This window comes from Pyxicephalus adspersus, chromosome 6, assembly GCF_032062135.1.
Source record: "Pyxicephalus adspersus chromosome 6, UCB_Pads_2.0, whole genome shotgun sequence".
NCBI classification, from domain to species: domain Eukaryota; kingdom Metazoa; phylum Chordata; class Amphibia; order Anura; family Pyxicephalidae; genus Pyxicephalus; species Pyxicephalus adspersus.
Genome location: NC_092863.1, coordinates 60,369,395 through 60,389,497, shown reverse-complemented (window position 1 = coordinate 60,389,497; position 20,103 = coordinate 60,369,395). Strand labels below are relative to the sequence as shown.

Below are 20,103 nucleotides of genomic sequence, written 5' to 3'. Positions count from 1 at the left end.
TTTAAATCAAAGTACTATCACAATAAAATGGGGACAAACTATTATGGCTTAATAATAAAAGAGCAAATAAAATGTCAAAGATTTAATAAAAAGCCCTCTTTTATCATTTTTGAGCAAAGTGAGTGGATAAACCACTGCTAATTAGTTGTTGTGGATTTTAGTTTTACCATATAGATATTTGTCCCTAATACACCAGCCATTCTGGTTAGTTCTGTAAAGACGAAATTATGCGGTTCTGGCAGCTGTATTGGATGGAATTGAAAAAAATGCAGTATGGATACAACAAAAAAGTTAGGGGCATAAAAAAGGAACATAAGATATAAAAGATTGTTTGAAACAAATACATTTAAAGATCAAGTGTTTTTTTTATTCTATCTACCTACCCTTGTAATGTGTACTGATTCCCCCTTCTTCGAGTTCTGCTATGAAGTACGGATCCATCCTTTGCATCCTGGGGTCCCAATCTGGATTCGGCATTGAAGACCTGTTGTCCAGTTGAGCATCCCAATACTATCAAGAAACAGCCAAGCAAGAAAAAGGTCCTCCTCTCTGCCCCCGGCATGGGATAATGATGCCGCCTGTCCACCATTGGCAATCAGGAGGCAAATATCCACTTGGAAAATAAAATATAACTTGGTATTTTATTTCCAAAATCAAGCACAACATACATAAAATAGGTGCATTAAGTGGAAACGGAGAAGGATTCTAGAATGATGCTCCAGGTGGCATAAGTTATTCTTTACTGCCAGGACGCTGGTGGATTCACACAATATAAAACTCTATCCTAAGTAAGTCAGAACTTCACAGAAGTGATCTCTTGCTCTGTGGTTGTAGTCTTTTAAAAGAGAACATTAACTGTAAAAAGCTGCTGTATAAAGTGATCTCTGTGCCTGAGAGTGCAGACTTGTCCCCATACTCAGCCTGTGTGAGCAGCAGGATTAGGATGAGAGTGCTGAGGGCCGGGGGTTTAAGAGGCGGCTGCCTGTCAGTGGGGAGGAAACCACATAACCAGTCACACACGTGAAGGGTGAGAGGAGGAGGGAGAAAATGGGATGTGAGATACAGAGAGGGGGAAAAAAGCCCACTCTTTTGCTTCATTCATTAACCTTTTACTGATCATTTTACTGCTCAGTCTCATCTTTAACACTAAATGCATTTTTAAACACAACTCCAGGAAAATACATACCAGCATCCTTACATAAATATTCCATCAAGTCTTAAAGCGGACCTAAACTAAAATTTTTACTTTAAATAAACTGGTAGGCCACCATCTTACATAAAGTAAAAATATAATTTTAACTGCAACACCCTTTTTTGAACTCCCGCCTATTCTCTCTTTATCCCGGTGGTGACACAGCCTTCTGGGATGCATATGTCACGCACCTTGAGAGGCTCCTGGCTGCTTATTCTACGCATGTCCAATATCAAGCATGTGCAGAAGAGGCATTTTTCTACACTGAGGGTAAAGAGATGCAGATCCCATACATGCACAGTTAGATGGGCACTCTTTTTTCCCCTTTACAGTGAGCTACGTCACCCGATTTTGCACCTGTGCAGTGCGAGATTGGGTAACATAGCCAGAAGAAGGATGACGAAGGCTGAAGATGGTGTCACCTGGCACTTCCTGCATGCCAGGACGAAGGAGAATTTCAGGACGGCACGGGACCTGATTGAGGACTTCTCCGGATCTGCAGAAATAAAATAAAGGTAGGTGTGATTTTTTTTTTTTTTTTTCAGTTTAGTTCTGCCTTAAAATCATTTTTGCTTTACCTCAGCCAGTGTAATTACCTGAAATCTGTCTTTCTAGTGAGTTTCCACACACCAGCTAGAAATCAGGCTAGCAGTGGGAGGATAAAGGTAAGAAAAAATACAATAATGTGAAAAAAGGACAATCTATTTTATTTCTAAGGTTTTACACAATAAAAGATATGTTGCAAAGTTATATAAATAACCAAGGGTGTAAAACAACACAAAATATTCAACTGTGTCACTATTTATTTTACAAAAATGAAGGCAAAATAGAAAGCTAAGTAAAGTGATGCCACTTACTGATGACTTATTATTCAAGTGATTGGCAGCACCTGGCTGCTACTTCCTCAAGTAATACATATGGAAGTGTAAGAGTGTGCTTATTTTTTCACATTTTTTCTGAATTTTGACTTAGTCTTTGTTAAATAAATAACACAGTGTAATATGTAATGTGTTATTGTCCATCTGATCTTTTACTTACCTAATTTTAAGACTAGATTAAAGCTAAATGTTAGCTACAAAGCTACATAAACTATGTTTAACGAGTGCTAGTAAATGGTCCTATGGTCTACATCTTCCTTTTAGAATCAATTCATATTTAAAATCAAATTGTAGTTGGTGGATGGTGGGATTTGGGCATAATTAAAAAGAATACACAGCATACTTGCAAATTTTGCACAGGCTTACATGTGTGCAGGTACCGTGCAATGATGACAAGTCCAGGATCCTGTCATCTCTGTGTCTTAGGAAGCTTCCTCTCTGACTCCTCGGCCACCAAAACAGATCTTCTTCGGCCATTGGATGGCCACTAGTGATACAAATCCTGCTCATGCATTAGAGTTATAGGCAGCTGGCTCTGTTTGTGGAACCACTGCATACAGTAGAACCAAGCTCTACACTAATACACTAGCTAAAACAAAAAGCCACCTGAAGCCAGGGCTTTTTTTTGTGTCTTTTTTTGTCAATCAACTCTACTTCCTGTTCACCTTTTTTTTTGTTCAGGTTTTCTTTAAGTACACTGGTTTATGTGCGTTTAGGATATATCCTTAGATCCCCGGGATTAAAGTGTTCGATTATGTTGTCAATTGCCATGCAATTGTCCTGTATGGTATAGAACATATATTAACTGTAAGTGGCTCAGGTGCTCATAGGGTTAAAAAGTAGCTGAATGACCTTGCCCGCATGTGGCCGAAGATTTAGAGAAAAAAAAAAACAGGCCCTGGAGAAAGGACTGTACCTATTTCTTCATGATACCATTGATCTTTTCTTCCCCAGCCATAACTTCCACACCCCTAATGACTTCTACAGAAAATCGTACTCTATAGTTCACAAATATCATTCTACAATGTATGAACAACTAAACAACATATACTGTATATATAATAGTTTTAACTTAATATTACAGCTCTTTAACCTGTAAATTGAAAAAAAATGTAAATTACCTTTCCGAGAACTGCTAAATGCCATAAACCGTTTATGACAAAAGCTATAGCTGTAGGACATATGATTTCTAGGAAAAACATCTGCTTGGCCTATAAAACAACAGTACCTGCCTATTTACAATGGAATTGTAATTACAGTGTTTACTTACTTTATTTTACCAGATAAACCAACTTAGGTTGTAGATAAAAATCAATCAATTCACAGTTTGTATCAAAGATTTTTTAATGTACATAACATGCTTTACATTATTACAACAGTTTACTCTGACAATACTGTTATCAACTTCTTTTAATTCAGGAGTGATGTTCTCAAACTCACTCACTGCAGGTTCAATGCTTTGACCCCTTTGCTGCATCCTCATTTTTGGAGGAGAACCTAGTATTAGGTAAAAGTTGATGTCAATGTAGCTCTGTAGCTCTTTCTGTTCTACTGGGTATAAGGAACCTAATGGTCCTTCACTGCCTGCATACAACCATACTGGTATTGAATGAATGAATGAATAAGGCAAAGGAGCACATAACAGTACAGCTTAACAGAGAGTGGATATAAATATCTGCTCTGCATTATAAATATGCTACTTAGTAAATATTATGGTTTAAAAAAATAATAAACAGCAGTGATTTTATGGTAGCACAACTAGCTCAACATATCATGCCAGGATATGCTGGGTATCGCCCTTCAACCTTGACCAGCCAATCAGGATGGCCAAAGATCAGGAACCAGGAAAAGGAACAGAAGAAGGTGGTGGTGCCTGCAATGAAACAGGGACAGGTGAGGATTTTTAAAAAATTGCCATCAGGCAAGGAAGGTTATGTTATTGCAGAAGGGATTTCACAATAAAATAACCCAGTCACCATTTTTTATGTTAGGACATAGTCCCATTTTATTATGAAATGATGATGGACAAAAAAGCGGTATCCCATTAGTTTCATACCATTAAATTACAGTTTTCTTCTATCATATTCTAATCATCAACAGTTCTGGGCTTAATTTTGTTTAACTAGATTTGTACTACATTTAGATAAACCTTTATCCAAAGCTAAACCAAGGCAGATCTGGGCTGGTTTTACCCAATTTAGCTTTAAAATATTTGTTGAAATGTCATAAACAGTAAAGGCTGGGGTGAGTAGAAAATCTAACCAACAAAATTTTAGTCCAATTCTTGTGGGAACAAAAACCGTTATAATCACCTTTTCCTGTTCCATTGCAGGCTGCCACCATATTCTCTCTTCTTTACTTCTGTATCCCAGTCTTGGTCCTTCTTGACTGGTCAAAATGGGATGACATGACTCCCACACAGTAGTTCAATCAGTCCTGGTACAAGCAGGTGAAGCATGTGCAATCAGGCAGTAAAATGGATTATTGCAGAATGGAAATTGTTGAAGGGAAGTGTAACTTTAGTTTAGGATGATCCAAGCAAACAGATAAGATATACATACAACATACTCGTACATGCACCAACATACCTCAATAAAAGTATTTAATGCCTAAACAAGGTTTTCAATTGGTGGAAGAAGAACACAAGTTTTTTACAACCTTTTTTTTATTTGGTGTTGTTTTAAGTGAATACATTAAAAAGACTGATCCATGAGCAACATCTGTTTAGGGTATGCAACTGCACATTCCATTGATCTTCTGCTATACATTTATTTTCACTTCACAGCTACAGTTTGGAAAAGTGACTCTCTTCTTAGCCTCACTAAAAATGTCCTGGAATCAAACTTCACGGTTGTTTTATAAACACTGTCACTAGGTAGCAGCGGAAACAACCATCACTCTTCAGAATGGAAAAAACAAAAGTACTTTTATTGTACAATGGCAAGGCATGTCCTGTGAAAAAAATTATATTGCAATGTCACATTAATTGTAATGATAAAACTGCAATTATCATAAGGAAGCATCTTGTAACCAAGCTAAATGTTCAACATCTGAGCTACATCACGCAACATATTACACACTCAGCATTTTTTAGCTTTGCAGAAATGGCAGTGAGCTGAAAGAACATCTGAGGATACAGGGGATGTGAATGCCACTGGGGCTATGATACTAAATTCCCTTTGTGCACTACTGCATACCATATATGGGACCTCTTTATGCTTCCAAGAGGGAGCTTTTGGTTACTTCTTTTATTGGAGGTTATCATAAGACTGCTAATGTGAACATGACTGTGGCAAAACATAGTTACGCAGACTTGCATCCCCCCGCCCACACTACCAAAAACCTTTAATTTCCCCCCCCCCCCACCACCACTTTGTTACCCCACTCACTTTTAACACTTAACTCTTCCAAATAAAGACCACACCATATGTTGGTTAAATGGCCTGTAGGCCATTACTAAATTAACTAAATAACTTAATTATCAAAATAACAATTTAAATAATATAACAAAAAAAACACATAAAGATAACCAACATGAACATACTATAAAATAAATAGTTAAAAACAATACTATAACAATACTGATCCCCAATTTTAGCCCACACTAATGACCAACCACAACCCTCACAATGGCACCCAATAACTTTACCAACAACAACAAGAGGGAGAGAGGGTGGGAAAAAACTTTCCCTAAACACTGTCTCTCCCCGAAAAGGCCCTTACTTCCTCTTCCTGACCTTTTAACACTTTCTGCCCCTCCTATTTCCTCCTCCTTACTCCTTCCCTCTCTCTTTAGCTTGCTTCTGACCAAAAATGTAACCCTATGCTGTCTGGTCCGTCTGCCCAGTCATGTCCACCTTCCCCAATGCTCCTTTCCTCGCAAGTTACAGGCCTAACTATGTGCTGAGAGCCCAAATTCAGATAGCAAAAAAACACATTTACCTGCACCACGATGTGACAAGGTTTTAAAGGTTTGGGAATAGAAAAGGCAGATTAGTTTACCTTTACAAAATTGATGGTTCTTTGCAACATTAGCTTGCAGTGTTCATTTTGATACCAGGAGTCATGCTGCCCACTGCTTCAAAATATATTTAAAGTAGAACTACAGTTCCACAACTAAAAATTGTGAGCAGGCAGGTTCTTTATTGCAGATTGGGCAGGCAATGTCCCTTCTGCAATAAAACATTCTTACCTGCCTGTTCACAATCTTTTTCTTTGAACAAAGGTATTTTTCAGAGAAGGCTGCAGGATTTAAAAAATGAAGACCAGCTCATGAAAATAAAATAACATGATTATGATTTGGTTTACATTTACTTTAAATTATTCATATACATCACTCGTAGGTTTTTTTTAATTAAACCTTTATACATATCCCACCAATATATCCCTAGAATAAAAACTAAGATCAAATTTTGTTTTATCTAAACAGTTTTACTACCTGTTTTGTTTTGTCACTAGGGGATTCTGTCTTTATTAGCCTTATGTATTCCCTACCATTTCTACTCCAATGTCCAATAACATTGCATCAACCTTCCACCTTTACAACTGGATTCACCACCAGGACATTCATCCTCCTCTTTTCCAACTATACAGGTATCCTAGACCCCTCTCTAGAGGGGCCAGAAGCCAGTTAGCAGAGAGAACTAGGCAGAAGGCTCTCTTGTCTGGGAGAAAGGAGGAGCAGGCTGAATTAATAAAATGAGTTTGGGGTCATAGTGAGTTCAGGGCTGTAATTGGTAATGAGGGGCAGATTTAGGGGTGTGGGATTAAGTGGCGAAGATATCTATAGAGGTGCAATAGGAAGTGGGGGTCAAAGTTTTACCGGCAGGTAAAATTTTCCCACTGTCCCTCCCTTCAATTTGTTTTTTTTTTTTTTTTTAGTAGGACGGTTTGGGGTCCTCAAGGGCAAAGAAATATTGCTAACATTATGAATTGGGGGGGTACTATCTTAAGTATGGGACCACCGGTGTAAAAAATGTAAAATCAAGCGAATGTGAATATGTGGTGATAAGATGCGGCTAGCTGATATCGCTCCCAAGGTAGTGGTATGTGCGGTTGGGAACAAAAAGTATCAATGTTGAGCAGATCCCAAGGTATAGTGGAGAAATTATGCCTACGAAGACCTGCAACTTGACTAATGTAGTGTATAGGGTTGTTATTATATGTTAGGTAATTATTATTTGTTGTTGGTATTGTGTATGTTATTAGGATTATGTTAATAATGTTACTTAAATTTCAATAGTATGTATAATAAACAGCCTACCATTCGGCTATTTGAACATAAGGTTGTGTTATTTATGTGGGGAGGGCTGTTTGGGTGAAGAAAGGACCTGTGAGGGTATCTGAACATTCCCATTCAATTTCCCAGGAAAATCCAACAGGCAAAAACATAAAGGTAAATTTTAAATTACAAATGTTGGCATTGCTCCACATGGACCTGAATATGCACATACAGTGCATTATATGAGTTTTATGTGTGTTCTAGTTCGCTGAAAAATAGTACAAGTGCAAATTTAGGTCCAATGTGGTTTGGTAAAACCAAGCTTCATTGAAGTATGGTATGGATATTATAAAAAATGTAATACAACAAATTGTGCTGTAGTATGTGCATTGCATTGCTGGTAAGTCAGTGCATCACATTGTCATCACCTTGTCAATAACAAAAAAATTAGGAAATGTATATATCAACAAGGAGCAAGTACTTTGGGATCTGTTTATAAAGCAGTGAATCTAACATTCACCAAACATCCTCCAGGTCCGTGTGTTTTCAATGGCAGTAATTATTTTATGTGAAAAATGTTAGATTCACTGGTTGATAAATAAACCCCTATGTGTATGAAATAAGAATAAAACAGTATGCTTTTTTAATTAACTTTACTCCCAATTTACAGCTAGCAGTAAACAATTCTGCATTGCTTTCTTAATCTCATTATCGGTAAATTAAACAGCAAATGCTAGTTGGCTACTTGTGTCTAGCCTCTATACGAGAAACTAACTCAAAAAAATCATGCAGCAAGTAAAGTCTAAGTTAACTTGTTGGTGGGTGTTGGCGCTTATCTTTGCTTAGAGTAAGTTTTGTAGAGCCACCTTTTTATTATTTGTTTTAGAAAGTATTGTGTAGATATAGATGAAAGAAAGAGGTTTAAGGCTCAGAGTTTTAGTGCAAAAAGTCAAGTGTGTTTTGTAGTTAATACATACAACAGTGGTACAAAGCAATTTTTTCTACCATATATCCAATTGCCTGTTTCCGTCACAGGGTTTCGATATTTTTCCTAGACATAATTTTCCTAAACATCATACAAAATATTGTTGAAAACAAAAAGAGGACCTGTAGTGGTCAAACAATTCCAGACGCGTTTTGCCAATTATAGGCTTCCTCAGGGGTATGTGGTTGCAGAGATTGTATGATTTCTATGTTGTACAGACACAAAATATATAGCATCAAAATTTGCAATATATTTAAATTCTATTGCATTATTTGTAAAGATATTTGACAACTGATATTAGTTTACATGTTACTAAATTGAATATATTATACATCGGTAACAAACATTGAGGATTAGAAAGAATAATAAAATTGACATATTAGTACAAAAGTATGTTAGTATTTTCTAATGATAGCTACCATATTAGGACTAATTGTGAAATAATTGTCGAAAAAATTGACAACATGTTTAGATAGGACTTCTGTTAGACAATGCACTTCAACATTTCAAGCTTTCATATCTGATGTTTTAAATAATCAATGTTAATGTCAATAATATTCCAAGGAATAAAGTGATGCTATTACTTACACTTAGTTGAACTGCGGTCTAGGTAGGAAGGGAGTAGTAGAAGCAGTATTCAAGCTGCATGCTAATAAAAACATGTAGTGCATAATACATGGCCAGTAATTAGGTCTGTCTATAAAAGGTAAGGAGTTGAATGGTAATATATTTGAACATTGTTGGAGGTACCTACCGATTATATATGTTCAAGTCCACGAGAAAAATCGCTGATAATGTTTGAGGTCAAATGGTAAATCTGTGCAGCCAGGGGGGCTGTTTGTATTCAGGACTTATGGTGAATCCATGCAGCCAGAGGGCTTTTGGTGTTTATAGATGTAATAGATGTAACTTCCTGTTTGAGTGTCAGCTGGGACGGCGTGCAGGCCTTCAGAGGAGGGGGAGTGCCTCCCGTCCAGCCAGTCAAAGATGGGAGTTCCCTATGATGTTCCAGAGACTCCATCTCTGCCCTGCTAGAGACAAGCATCTCTCCCAGACAGAGAGGCATTCCACCCAGATTGGGCGGGTACGCACGGAGGAGTACGCACGTGCATTGCCCTTGGCGCCGGGTCCCCTGCAAGTCCCTTCAAGGGCAGAGGGGACTCGAGGATGATTAGAAAAAGGGGGATTATCAGATATGAAAGTGCAACGAGCAGAATATTTTAGGACTTATATACATTGTAAACAATGTAGGTACTGAGACCGGTGCTTTTTCTTCATACATGTAACATATTACTTGGGTACAAAACCAAATATTTTAGGCTATTACAGTGCTAGTTCATACATTCATAATGTATCCTATTATACTTTATGTGCATTATAAAAATCAACAATAAAAAACTACTTATTTTCTAAGTACAGCCTTGCTGCTTAGCTGTGAAAAGAAAAACATTTTGGGTTTTAAACAGATTAACTAGTTCATACATCATGTATATTAGAGATATTAATATGGACTTTGTATCACCCCAAAAACCCAACTCTAAAGTCTTGTGTAATACAACCCTTATATAGTTCTGGTTTATAAGGTAGGGCCTCAGAAAGTGATTTCCAGAACTATATAAGGATTGCAATACACAAGACTTTAGAGTCCTAAAAGCCTGAAAAGACCTTTATCAACTAATAATGGAAAATGACTTTACACCTAACTTGACCCCAGAACCCGAAGCATCCCTCCTGGAACCTGATCCTTCAGAGCTCTTACTAAAAAAAAAAACAAAATCAAGCTTATTTCCTTCAATATCACTAAACCCACATATTCAAACCTTTGTTGATATCATCACCAAACAAACCATAAAAACCAACTTAGGCCTAGAATCCCGAAATTTGAATTTTACCAAAGAACATGAACTAGCACTTTCAAACCTAAAAAAACAAAAAAACATAAGAATCAAACCTGTGGACAAAGGAGGAAACATAGTGATTATGAACAGAGAACACTATAGACAAATATGCAATGACCTCCTGAACTCCTGAGTATTGTATCATCCCAAAAACCCAACTTTGGGAATACTATGAGGAATATAATGAAATGATATGGCAAGCATATACGGATGATATCATTAATGATAAAACTAAAGATTTCTTGACAAACAAACACCCCATCATTCCCACCTTTTACATTCTACCCAAGATTCATAAAAACCTTTTACGCCCAACAGGGAGACACATTGTTTCTGGCATTGTTTCATTGATAGCCAATGCTGTGTGAAATAGTGGACACATATTTAAGGCTACTAGTTATGAGACTACCATCCTTTTTACAGGACACAATAGATGTCCTAAAATTAACCCAAAATATGAGGGTCCCTCCGGATACTACATTAGTTACAAATGACGTTGAAACTTTATATAATTGTATTCCACACACTCTAGGTATACAAACCATATTACACTGCCTAGAAGAAGCCTACCCAGAAGCACATGAACAGAATCACTTACTTTATCAATAAATTACTTACTTTTATTCTCAACAGAAATACTTTCACCTTTGACAACAAAATATATCTCCAGTCGCAAGGAGTGGCGATGGGGACAAAATGTGTGCCTTCGTATGCCAATTTATTTTTAGGACAATGGGAAAAAACTGTCCATGGATCCACTTATGAAACCGTACCTCAACCATATTATCACATGGAAAAGGTACATTGATGATGTCCTTATTTTTTGGTTGGGGCCATCATCTCTGTTCCCAGAATTTTTCAATCACATCCAGGCAAATCAATCAATTTAAGATTCACCATGGAATACACCAAAACACAATATGCATTCCTTGATCTGTTCATCAGAATTGATGCAGACTCAAAAATAACCACATCCCTTTTTCGCAAAAAACAGCAGGAAACACTATTTTGAAAGCTAGCAGCACCCACCCCAAGGCCCTGATAAGAAGCATACCCCTCAGCCATGAGACCCAGAAGGAATTGCTCAACGGAAACGTAATCCAACTCCTCCAACATAGGTTAATCCTAAGAGGTTACTCTAAAACACTTTAAAAAAAATCTTACCAAACAGCTTTAAAACTACAACGCAAGGATTTATTAAGCAATAAACCAAAAGGCCCAACAACAACTGTACCTACAACTGGATTGATAACAACATTTATTGAGAACCATGACTTCATGTATAAAATACTAACAAATAGTTGGCACATATTAATATCAAATCCTCAAACCACGAAACACATAGGTGAGAGACCTCAAATAATCTACAGAAAACCCCTATCCCTAAAGGATCACTTAGTATCGAGCCACTTTAAACCTAAAAGCATGTGTGGCCTCACTCTCAAACAAGCATCTGGCACATTTAAATGTGGACAATGCACACAATGCCAATGGATCAAGGAAGGTCCAACAATAACACTAAAGAATGGTACCATCCACAGACCATAGCAAAACATTAATTGTAACACATTGGGAGTAATCTACATAATTCTTTGTAAATGTGGGGCGTTTTTTGTTGGTAAAACTAAGCGCGCCTTCAAAAAACGAATATATGAGCACATTCACTCAATCTCTGTTGGAAAAATTACTACCCCAGTATGTTATCATGTGGGTACCCAACATCAATATGACAGTAAAGTCAAATCGTTTTTCGGTCTGGAACATGTTTCTGGAACGAAAGAGGAGGGGATATAGACAAAATACTTGTCCAAAGAGAAACTAGATGGATTATTAACCTTCAAGCCACTACAAAACCAGGCCTTAATGACTTCGTAAGTTACAAACCCTTCCTTAAATTATCAATCGCTAATAAGATTCCAAAGCAGGACACAACTTTTTCTTCTTCCTACTATTGATATCTATACTCTATATCTATATATATATATATATATATATATATATATATATATATATATTCATACCATTCCATGTATATGGTTATACTGTATTTGATTGTGCATATACCTTCAAAATATATATTCATCACTTTAGTTCCAACTTTATATAGTTTATACATAGGAATGCATTGATATTTTGGAAATGATTTATTGCTTACTAGCATACGTTTATCCCAAAGTCCATATTAATATCTCTAATATACATGATGTATGAACTAGTTAAACTGTTCAAAACCCAAAATGTTTTTGATTTCACAGCTAAGCAGCAAGGCTGTACATACTAAGAAAATAAGTAGTTTTTTATTGTTTAGAGATTTTTTCTTGTGGACTTGAATATTTCTAACCGGTAGGTACCGCAAACAATATTCAAATATATTACCATTCAACTCCGTACCTTTATAGACAGACCTAATTACTTACCATGTATTATGCACTACATTATTTTTATTAGCATGACTTTATTCCTTGAAATATTATTGACATAAACAAATTTTTATTAACATTGTTTAATTAAAACATCAGATATGAAAGCTTGAAATGTTGAAGTGGATTGTCTAACATATTGTCTAACATGGTCAATTTTTTCGACAACTATTTCACAATTAGTCCTAATGTGGTAGCTATCATTAGAAAAAACTAACATACTTTTGTACTAAAATGTCAATAATAATATTCTTTCTCATCATCAATGTTTGTTACCGATATATAAAATATTCAATCTACTAACATGTAAACTAATATCAGTTGTCAAAAATCTTTACAAATAATGAAATAGAATTTAAACATTACTATATGATATTGAAAATTTTGATGCTATATATTTTATATCTCTACAACATAGAAATTATACAATCTCTGCAACCACAAACCCCTGAGGAAGCCTATAATTGCCGAAACGCATTGGGAATTGTGTGACTGCTACAGGTCCTCTTTTTGTTTTCAACAATATATTGTATGATGTTCAGGAAAATTATGTCTAGGAAAAGTATCGAAACCCCGTGACGGTAACAGGCAATTGGATATATGGTGAAAAAAATTACCTTGTACTACTGTTATATGTATTAACTACAAAATACACACTTGACTTTTTGTAGTAAAACTCTGAGCCTTAAAACTCTTTCTTTCCTCTATATCTACACAATACGTTCTAAAGTAAGTAACTAAGTAAAGTCAGAAGTTTTGATCGGAGCACATGTTTCTCATTATTAAAAGTTCCTAATGTATTAGGCCAACAGACAGGATAGGCAACTTAGCAATAGGAGCCAATGTATTTCTGACAATGCAGATTTCCTTTAAATTTTGGATTGGATAATGACTTACAATTGAATCTCAATTTTAAACAACCCAAATCTTCCAATTTGGTTTGCACAGTTTAATAAACCCAACCATAAAACTAATAGGCAGCAGATCTTCCAGGCAGATGTTATCATTATGAAAAGTGTATTTGATTTACCGTCATTAAAATAAATTGTGCAGTACTTGCGCGAACATGCATTTTTAACATTTTCTTTTATAGCTTATAACCACAGCATAGAGAAAAGACAAATGTCAACATTACAAAACAATAATATAGGATAATAACTATCTATGTAAACTATTCCATATTAGAAGGCTTTAAGAGTTTTTATTCATTTAACTAAAACCGCAGAGTTTTGCATATTTTTGCCACATTAAGGAGGCTTTAAAGAAAACTTCTTTGGCCAAGCAGTGAAAACAATATGTTTGCTTTAATGACTCCTTTTTAAGTATCACAAAGTTGCCTTTTCATACGTTTAGTTTGGTATCATGGATAACAAAGACTATCTTAGTGGGTGTGGTGGATAGAATTGTTCATTTAGTTCTGGTTGGAGTCGATTCTGTCTACTCAAACCTTAAATCGGAACTCAGAATTTTAGCAATCTGATTTCTGCAATTTCTGATCAAAGTTCTTTGGATTTTGTGCTCAATCATTCAAAAACGGGTGGCCACATTGGTCAGTGAGATTAGCACAGTTTTCTCTAAAAGATGGAAAAAGTCAGACAGTGCTTGCCATTTTGTGTTGCTAGTAACTAAAATATGGTCAGTTACGAGTAGCCAAATTTGAAAATTTGGAATTTAACAAAATAAAAAAAAAGACAAGGGTGTAGTTGCCAAGGTGCCATTTTTTGCTATGGCTAATTTGAGAAATGTAGGGGTGAAAAAAAAGGACAGTGGAAATGAAATCACATTAACTATTTCCAATTAAACATGGCCATTTGTGTTCCATAGCTGCTAATAAATTGCAAGTTTTTTTTATATATTTACTATTTGCCAAGTAAAGTTGCAGCAATTAGTTCCAATTATACACAGGCAACTTTTTTTTCCCATTTTGGTGTAATTTCAGCTTGGATTATTTTAACTGTTCCAACTGCAATCAGGGGACTTTGGAAATTTCCAATTCTGAGCATCCCTAGTCATGAACAACATAAACACTTTTATCCATTTATTTAATTACGCCGATTGGACATGTCTTCTCTGTAAACTAACCAAATTCTTATGTGTTCCCAGTCTTGACTGCCTTGCTACATATCAACAGTAATTTAAAGTCTCATGGCAACAAATGGCTTCATAGATTTTTTTAATATAATTTCTGCATACTTTACCAGGTTAGTATTTGTAATTGTAACAAGTCACCACAATTGTGTAGCTACCAATATTGAGCTATGTAGGAGTAACCCTATGGACTGTAATGTTTTTCTTTCGTTGGGGTGTGACCTATTTTACTTTAAATTTTTTCTTGTGATAATAAGTATATCATAGAGTCCTAAATATTATCATTTCTTTTAATATTTACTAGGAATGTATTTTGATAAGATGCAATATATTATAAATATGTGATCATGCACTTATATAGCAGGACCTCATCATGGCAAATTATCAGGACTATAGAAAACCTTCTTAAATAAATTATAACGTGCTGCTATATTACTAAAAAACTATTTTTTTCCCACAAACAATTATATTAAAAAAGGTTAACTGGGTATGAAAAGAATGGACATTTGAACAGAATAGGGAATGACTAAACAGAATAAAAGCTCTCAGAATGATGAAGAAGTTGTCGGAGCATAAATGTGTGATCAGTGATTAGTTTTTAGTGTTTTAGATTAATTTCCTGCCACTCAACACATTTGCAGTCTTAATTTACCCAGCTTGTGTTAGTAAGAATTTTAAGGGTATTATTTAATTATTTAATTACAGGTTGACAAGCGAAATTCCAGCCATCGGTAATCCAGTTCCTTCAGTTTTCCGGCATGAATTTTGCAGTGCATTTTCAATAAATGTACTGCATTACACTGTTTAGCCACTTATGCTTTGATGGCGCTGTTCTGCAGAAACAGCTGTTAGGTCGTGCTTGCTAAACTAAATACAGGTTGAGACATCCCTGTTGCGTCACCCCCGAACTGTGCCAGATGTCCGCGGGTGCGGCGAGAGGAAGGCTGGCCTGTGTGTGGAGGTGAATATAACTGTCACGGTAGCTGCAAGGCAGGATAGTGGACCCTCTGTGTCACCAGCTCAGTGGGTAGATATGTGCACAGGGCGCAGAGTCTAAGCAGCTGCCGGTCTTCACCAGAGACTCTAGAGGTGAGGGTGCTGCGCTGCGGGCAACTGCCAGGCAGGTGACTGCTAACAAGCAGGAACCAAAACGTAGTGCCAGAGGGAAATCCTAAAGAGTAGTCAAAAGAGCAAAAGATGAGAGCGGGCAGCAAACAGGGGTTGTAAGAAAACAGGCAAAAGGTCAAGACAGGCAGCAAACAGGAGTTGTCAGGAACAAGCCGAGGTCGGTACACAAGGAATCTGGAACAGGAAAAACAAACAACAGGAACATGGAAGCAGAGCCCAAGGAACTTCTTGTTCAGGCAACTTTCTGTTGCCAGGTCACTTCCTTAAGAAGCGAATGTGACGTGATGGGCGTGGATCAAGTGAGCCGCAGACATCAGTCCCACCAGCAGAGGGAGCGCTGTTGCTGAGATAATCTCAGGTGTTATTCAGAGGTTTACCAGCAGAGGGAGTGCGTCTGAGGAATACCCTAATTCTCTGAGGCAAGGGAGCAGCTGACAGAGAATCACCTGACTTGGAACAAGAAGTATGCAGAGTGTTGGATCCAGAGGCAGAGATGGTGCTGGCAGCAGGGGACTGCAAAGAGGATGAGCAGGAAGGAAGCACAGATCCCCTAGACCTGCAGGGATCTGTGACAATAACCTTCAAAACTCCTGAACTTTCGAAAATCCGGCACTTCTCAGGTCCAGAGATTGCCTGGACTTTTAAATGTCAACCTGTGTTACTAATTAGTGTGTTAAACATTGATGCTGGCCACATTGCATCAGCTACTGGACAGGATTCAGGGTAAGTCATTTGTCATTGGGGAGGATTAGATCCTATTCTACCATCTCTTGGGATCATCCTAAATCCACATGGGTACATGGTTGTGGTATTGGGTCAACATACAAGTATACATGCAAACATGCGTAATCTAATAACTTTTTCAAATCATGTCAAGATGAAGACCGAGAGTGGAACCGGAAGGTTATTATTTCAAATCCTATTACCAAACTTACCTTCAACTTGTAACATAAAAAAGTCCTGGGCACTTGTCCAGTTTTTGCTTAGAATTGGGCATCAGCTTTCCCTGCTTCTCATGAAGATTCATGATAGTTGATACTGTGTAGATGAATTTTGTTTATGTACACTGAATTTAGCCTCAAATTTTTTAACTCTATTTTACATTATCTGTAATGCTAACATATTTGAGTATAACCCACTGCATGTAAACAGATTGGTAATGTGTAACTTCAAGTTCATAATAGCCATTTGCATTAAAAGATTAAAATACATCTAAATCCAAACATCTAAACCAAATATATAAAAAATGTAATGCAAAAAAAAAAAAAAAATTACACATACTTTGCTCTCAGTAAATTCATGCTAACAAGGTGTCTCCAAAAACTCTTACTTTCCTAGGGTGTTGTCACCTCCTTCGCACTACACTACAAGTGGTTACATACTGCCAAGGTTACTACAGTAAAGCTAGTCTTGGAGTGTGCATACATTCACAGAGAAATCTAAACAAGGGATGTGCACAGTGCTGAAAGAAAAAACTTGAACCAATTAAAGAACGCCTAATTTAAAAAAAAAAAAAAAGGAAACATAATGCATTCCTGATTTTCTAACAGTGCTATTCAAAAGTAAAGTATTCTGTTGGGAAAGATCAAATTTTCTTTACGGTAAATAGAAATCTGCAGAATAATTTGCAGTATACAGTATCTACACATTAAATGCAGAAAAACAGAGCCTAACTACATGAGACAGTTCTAGAACCCATGACGCTACAATATCAGATGTAGCCAGCAAGTAAAGAAGCAAGCAAAAGTCAAAATGAAAAAGCTCTTTATTATTATTATTTTTAATAAACAGTATTTATATAGCTCCAACATATTACGCAGCGCTGTGCAATAAATAGGCGTTGCAAATAACAAACTGGTACAATCACACAGGAGGAGTAGAGGACCCTGCAGAGCTTACAATCTAAGAGAAGGGGGAAGTAGCAAACAACAGCAGTAGGAATTGTTAGAGATTTTATGTTTTTATTTTATTTATTTTTAAGTAAAGAGCTATAGATAAAGCCCTGCACAGATATTAAGTAGACATCAGATGACGTCTTTCATGATCGTTTCCAATGACATTATGAAAGCACAAGGACTCTACACACAGTGCTATTCTGTTCTATAGAGAGGTATAAGTGAGCAAGTGGCACCCCATTTGGGCTCTACTGTACTTTTGGCTGACAAAATTATGAAAATCTACTTTAGATTGATAATTTAGCCTTGGAAGCCCCCTCCATTTCATTTGGTTTTCTGTGGAATTAAAGGCAGTGCAAAGAAACAACCTACCGCTGCTCTAAACCCCCTGTGGGTGCCAATCCCACTCCAAAACTTGTCTCCACTTTCAGACATCAAAGCAACAAAAGCAATACCTGCACACTGATATTACTATTCCGTGGTCTAGTATTTCCACAAAGTGATACACACATCCTTGCCTAGATCATCTCTCTATACTGCCTAACCCAGCCACTGTAACTGCATTCAGTTGTCAATATTTTAGATTTTTTTTTTGGAAGAGGCATGTAGGTGCCAGAGGTTCTTGTCCTAGCACAAGTGGCAGCTGTAAAAATCTTCACAGAATCGCATGCATGAAGATATTATATTGCTATGCTGCCAGGTTACTTTAAAGCTGTTGTTGAATGTAATTCCCATGAACTATATTACATTGATCATTCTAAGTTTACACTAGTATACATTTGCATGAGATACCAGCAATGCTTGTAATCACATATTGTGCTAATATGAGAATGCTGTTTCCTGAATAGTTTACACTGAAAAATCTTGGCCAGGGATCACAGAAAACAATGAGCATTTCATGTATAATTAAAAGAACAAAGTTAAAAGCCAAAACTCTGCACAGTTGTTTCACTGTAAATATATTTGTTTTGTAAATAACATCTGAAAAAAGCATGAAATATCACAGCTGCCTTAAAATGAACTCTATTTTAGATAAATATCTAAATCTACCAAAAATTCAGCTAAACCAAAGTTTACTAAGTTACAGGTATCAGAATACATTCCATAAAGACATTTAGGTTATTTTCTTTATTTTATTTGTAACCTATTAAAAGATAAAATAACAAAATCAGCTTTTGCATCAATATTCAGCTTCATTACAGAGTTTTCCCCTGCAGTACATTTTCTGCTACTTCATGTCTTCAGCCTGATAGCTGGAGAGAGAAACAAGAAGTGTGATGGGCACTGATCAGACACTCTACTTTTTCTTACTCTCTGCATGCCTCTTGTCAGCTCATGAATTTATTGGAACCTTGTATTGTTTCTTTCTTTTTCACTCCAGTGCTCAGAGACTGCAAGGTGGATACCAAGTCAAATTCAGGCACTTGCAGTGCTTGCAGAGCCGGATTTGCCGCTAGGCATCTGTATCTTTTTTATAAGCTTTAAACTTCACATCATTTACAGTTAGTACATACAACGTGTGCTGTGCTTTCTGCCAGGGGGGAAAGTTTCACCTTTGTTTTATGCACAGTGATTACCATACATTGAACTCTACAGGCTTTAGAGCATTAGGTCTCTATGTGTGGCAAACGGCATATATTATGGAATCGCATCTTTTAGAGGTCCCCACTGCACACTAATACACACTCTCAGTATGTTTTTCATTACTGCTTGGAAAATACATGACGGTACAATCTCTTCCAATATTTTTACCCTCAAGTCTCGTGATTAGCACATTGGAGCTAAGGCGGTACTATTCAAGAGCTGTGTAGAATATTATGAGATTTTAATGTATAAAGTTCAAGATTACAGACAAAAAGAGTTTAGGCATACCTTCAAAGTCTTGTTAAAAGAACTGTTTTTCCTTTTTCTTAACATAGAGGCTAAAAAGCAAATAATACTGTGAGAATTACTGTATTGCAAACTGTTCTAATTGTATGGGCCTGGGGACACAAGCTCACATGTGTTTTCTTTATGTATCTAAGCATTGCGTTAAGCAGACCTGCCATTAATGTGTGCATGGTGATATTCAGTGTAAATACAAAGCTAAAATTCTATTAGTACATTTGTAAATCTTAGATTTGCAGTTCCCCACAGATTTGGGGAAGATATGTATGTCCTGGATAGATGATACAGAAGAAGAATGCTAGATGCAAATCAGAATGTTTGAAATAAAATTACCTTCAGTCTAAAGGAACGTGGGGTCACTTAAATGTAACACTTTTACCCACTTACAGATTCCATGTTAGGAAAACCTATTGTGTTGCTCTTGGCTGAAAAGGTACAAGTTCAAAGAAAACAATTTAAATAATCACCTTCAAAATATTGTTGCAGGATGTCCTAAATATGTTGCATTTTT

General features: G+C 36.5%; 1 protein-coding gene across 1 annotated transcript in view; it reads right to left on the bottom strand.

The window, feature by feature from the left end:
* FBN2 (fibrillin 2) overlaps positions 1–922 on the bottom strand; it is a 118,660-nt gene extending 117,738 nt beyond the window's left edge. Inside the window, exon 1 of the mRNA XM_072416007.1 lies at positions 384–922. Within this exon, the coding sequence (XP_072272108.1) occupies positions 384–589 (206 nt within the window). The 5' untranslated portion in view covers positions 590–922. The remainder of the gene's footprint in view (positions 1–383) is intronic.
* Positions 923–20,103: the final 19,181 nt, after the last annotated feature.